The 4,416-nt window shown below is 40.5% G+C and overlaps 1 protein-coding gene across 1 annotated transcript; it reads left to right on the top strand.

The window, feature by feature from the left end:
- Window positions 1-3,416: 3,416 nt before the first annotated feature.
- On the top strand, window positions 3,417-4,070 carry LOC149909834 (uncharacterized). Its single transcript, XM_090120203.1, has one exon. The coding sequence runs from the start codon at window positions 3,417-3,419 to the stop codon at window positions 4,068-4,070; it is 654 nt and encodes a 217-aa protein (XP_089976329.1).
- The last annotated feature ends 346 nt before the right edge of the window (window positions 4,071-4,416 follow it).

The raw sequence follows: 4,416 nt of genomic DNA, 5'->3' as shown, positions 1-4,416 counted from the left end.
CGACAAAAAGTTACTAGACAAAAGTTGTAGAAAATTTAATTTGCAACAAATAATGCTAACAATTTTTTTTATCAGATAAATAGTGTAAATTAAATTCAAGATGACGGCCGTGGGACAATGGTGGCAACCCCACAAACTTGGTTTTAGCTACTCACTGACCCCCCCTACACATCAAAAACATAAAATTGTGTCCTCTAAAAAATGCAAGGTCAGGCCTAAAAAATGTAACATTTCAATGGAGTAATAGTGTTAAGGAAGAGCGGAACCTCCTGACACAAGCATTTTATTTGCTTACTAGGAGTGTTCCAATCACAAATCTTGTTTATGTAAAGGAAAGAAAGAAATAATTTTGAATTTTTTAATTTTTAACGTGATAACGTTTTTAAAATCGTTTTAGTCGGGTGACATGTTCATAAACTTGTGTCACACCAAAACCTCACGAGCGCGATCGCAGGTATAAGGAGAGAGAGACGGACCGATCTCCCGTTTCATCTCGAGCGCTGCCACTGCATTATGTTATCACGTAAACATCTCGATCGTAAACCTACTTTACAAACAACCAATTTTTTTTATATCAAATAATTCAAAAATCCGCGCCCAATGAACGATGCGGGAGGCCGCCCGCGCGTGCGCACTTTGTTTTCTGAAAAAACTCTACCAATTATAGTAAACTTTTATTAGGTACTGATTGTATGTGTATTACTTAAAGTTTAACTGACTTCGTAAAATAATAATACTAAAATAAATGGTTTTGTTGTTTTTTGATTTGGCATTTTTATTTAAAAGAATACGATTAACAGTTGTCTCTGTTAAATGTTGGTAACTTTTTATGCATAATTCACTATTTATTTTTCTACCAAGCCATCAATATCGGTATCGGTATCGGTATCGCCGATACATTACTACAAATATCGGTATCGGTATCGTATCGGCAAAATCATGTATCGTTACATCCCTAATTAAAATGTTGCTATTTCTAAATATCAGTGACACTTTAATTAAATTCTTCGCGGTATAAATTCTTCTTGGAACTGCAGTTTACAGTACACACCTGTTGACTGATGATTTGAGTAATATTTTTGCAATACCTACATATTGGTCATTTTAAAGATTATACATATACATCATGTCATAACGTCCTTATAATATTATAATTTATAATATGATTTTTTTTACTTTGGAAATCTATCCAGATGCATTTTCCATAGTTTTTGCTGCGTCGTGAATTCCGTGTGTCCCCGTAGTGGGGTAGGGGGCAGATGCACTATTCATACATCTGTTTCACTGATCGATTTTTCTTTAGGGACAAGTAGGTGATCAGCCTTCTGTGTCCTGCCAGACCGAGACATTTTATTTTTTTTTTTTCGTCTCCACCGGGAATCGAACCCAGGACCCCTCGGTTCTACGCTCACGCGTCAACCACTGTACCGAGGAGGCGGTCAAAAGTGAATCAAAGGTCGTGAATTATGCCACACATTGAAATGATTGATTTGTTCTATGTGATATGACTAGGTGCTAACTAGATGTTATAATAATAGCAGATAATAATGTCGTCTGAATAGTCGCATTATAAAATAAATAAGTAGGTAATGTGTTTCATATGAATTCTTCTTTGTTGGACAAATGCACTGCAACTTGAAAGTTCTTGTTGGGATCACCACTAACTACAATTCTTTTAAAGTTTGCTGAATTCATTGAATCAACGTAATGTAGTAACGATTGAGTATATGGAGGAATGACAAATATATATTATTATGATGTAATAATTGTAAAATCAGCAAGTTCTTCACTTCTTCTTCTACCTTTCCTAATTACCTACCTAGTGTAGCCATTTGCGTTGAATACATTTTTCTGTTGGTCTATAATTCTAAGATCCTAAACTATATTACAATTTCTATTAAGTTGAACTATTGGACCGATTTTATGGAAATGGACTGGATGATTTGATTTTAAATATAAAATGGAAGAAGCCGCGAGCGCGGGCTATCTAATAATAAGTAATCATCCACACTTCCTTTGAGATAAAATCAACATCATTTCACCTTTACTGTTCTTATAACTCCCTAGTAATGGATTATTGGATACATGCCTGGCATTTATTTATAAATAAATAAATGCCCTGCGTAAATCATGAATCTATGTAAATGAGTAAAAATAAATTATTCACAACACCAGTAGCGAGCGGGGCAGGGTTTATTATTTATAGTCAGCACGTCCGCGTCGCCCACTTAGCACCTTCGTATTACGATATAATATTATATTGCATTATTGAAGTATGTATAAAGGTTTTACTCGATTTAAATTACGTAGGTGCTTCAGAGAATATTATGTTGTCTGTGTTTGATATTCATATAATGCCAGGAAAGTGTTAATTGAACTTATTCACAGCCAATACTAGAGAGAGAATATGTATCTATTAAATACTTGTAGGTTAGATTTATACTACGATTTATATATTCTTAGGTTTTAATTTTATAGTCTTTTGACGCTACATTGAATAATATATGTATAGACAATTTAATTTGATTATAATAATATGATTATGTACCTAAATTGTAAAATGAAACTCAATTAGGTAAACGAGCGCACAGCACGTTATTAAAATTAAAATTCTATACAAAATGTGTAGAATATCATGTGCTAGGAGGCTTATACACATTACCACAGTAGGTACATACCTATACAATACTGTGACATTGCGCGCTGAAACCTCTGAAGCGATTTTTATGGAACTTGTAAGACGATTGTAATTTGTATTTTTTATGAGACTGAAGATTATTTAGCTAGTAGCTCATAGAGTACTCTTTATTTCTTTATTCCAACAGAATTAGGATTTTGGTAAGTACATATACGAGAAAACCCGCGTCTTTCTCTTAGAATTTAGAAACTCACAAAGCCGCGGGCACAGCTAGTGAAAAGTAGTCTTACACAATACACATAACAATGACTATCAAAAACGATGACTATCTATTCCCATGAAAGGGTTTGTACCAGAGTAGTTATCAGCGAGTTTGAGCGGAATGTTCCGTCCCTAAATAGCCGGGTCGTTGACCCGAGTGGCCTTGCCCTTCACGCCGGAATCATTCTTCATACTTCAATGAGTTCAATCCAGTACGTAGCAAGAGATTTATCGGTTGCTAAGTTACAACTCGATTTTCGTGGCTTGGTTTCATTTAAAGGCCCCGTTTTGGAGTTTTATTATTTGCAGGTAGTAAATAGGTCTGTATATAGAATAGTTTTATTATATTTATCACACAAAATTATTGTTTAGAAAAAAGTACCTAAGTAGTAAGTAAGTGAGCACTTGCAGATGATAAAAAAAACAGAGTTCAAAAATAATTCTGAAATAAAAATGCAAGAAATGTTTCTGGGTAGTGAGGGCGTACCGCACGGTGTCATTCGAGGCAGCGTGCGTGATGGCCGGGACGCCCCCGTGGGAACTGGACGCCGAGATGCTTGCGGACGTGTATCGCCGCGTCTCGGCGTCCAAGTCGCTTGGGATCAACCCACCCTATGAGGAGGTTGAGCAGTGGAGGGCTGAGGCTGCCGAACGGCGGTCCCGAGAGTGGGAACGCCGGCTCGAAGAGCCCAGCGCTGGAGAGCGGACGGTCGCAGCGATTCGACCGGTGCTGCAGGAGTGGTGCGACAGGCGGCATGGGGCAATAACCTTCCGCCTTACGCAGGTACTGTCCGGGCACGGTTGCTTTGGGCGGTATCTGTGTAAAGTCGCGAGGAGGGAGCCCAGCATGGCTTGCCACTGGTGTGCCTGCCCGGAGGACACGGCAGATCATACTCTTGCCGTGTGCCCCGCGTGGGCCGAGCCTCGTGCTCGCTTGGTCGCGGTCGTCGGGTCGGATCTCTCTCTGCCCTCCATTGTTCGCGCAATGGTGGGTAGCGACAGATCCTGGCGCGCGGTGATCACGTTCTCTGAGGACGTGATCTCGCGGAAAGAGGAGGCGGAGCGGGTTCGTGAGAGGGATCCTCACGCGGACCCGATCCGGCGCCGACGTCCTATTGGGCGTCGTCGTCGCGTTGCGGCTGATTTACGCAGCCGCAACCAGCCTCCTTGACGAGGGGAGCCGGGCGATGGAGCGGGGATTTAGTCCATTGTCCGGTGGGATGAGGCGGCGTGAGACGTGTTCCGCTCACGCCGCTCCATGAGGGTAGAGCTGCAGGCTCTTAGCCTGTTTGGGCCCGGCGACGGGCTGCCGCTGATAGGGTCACGGATGAATTCTACAATACATACCCGTGGCCCTGTCGCTGATGCGGCTTGACGGAACACAGTGGGGTTTTGGTCGGTAGGAATCCGACATAACCCACGGCCTCTTCCCCGGAGGCCGTGGGTATCTATGCAAGATTTCCCCACTAAAAAAAAAAAAAAAAAAAAAAAAAAAAAAAGGTATATATTGATATTAT

The sequence above is a fragment of the Colias eurytheme genome, chromosome 3 (assembly GCF_061535395.1).
Source record: "Colias eurytheme isolate Ceu_HAF_F1 chromosome 3, ilColEury1 Martin Lab GWU primary, whole genome shotgun sequence".
NCBI classification, from domain to species: domain Eukaryota; kingdom Metazoa; phylum Arthropoda; class Insecta; order Lepidoptera; family Pieridae; genus Colias; species Colias eurytheme.
The sequence above is the reverse complement of the archived record's forward strand: the minus strand, read 5'-3'. Positions and strand labels throughout refer to the sequence as shown.

Bases quoted from the DNA above. Each gene is read 5' to 3' on its own strand.
- LOC149909834 (XM_090120203.1), top strand. From the start codon at position 3,417: ATGGCCGGGACGCCCCCGTGGGAACTGGACGCCGAGATGCTTGCGGAC.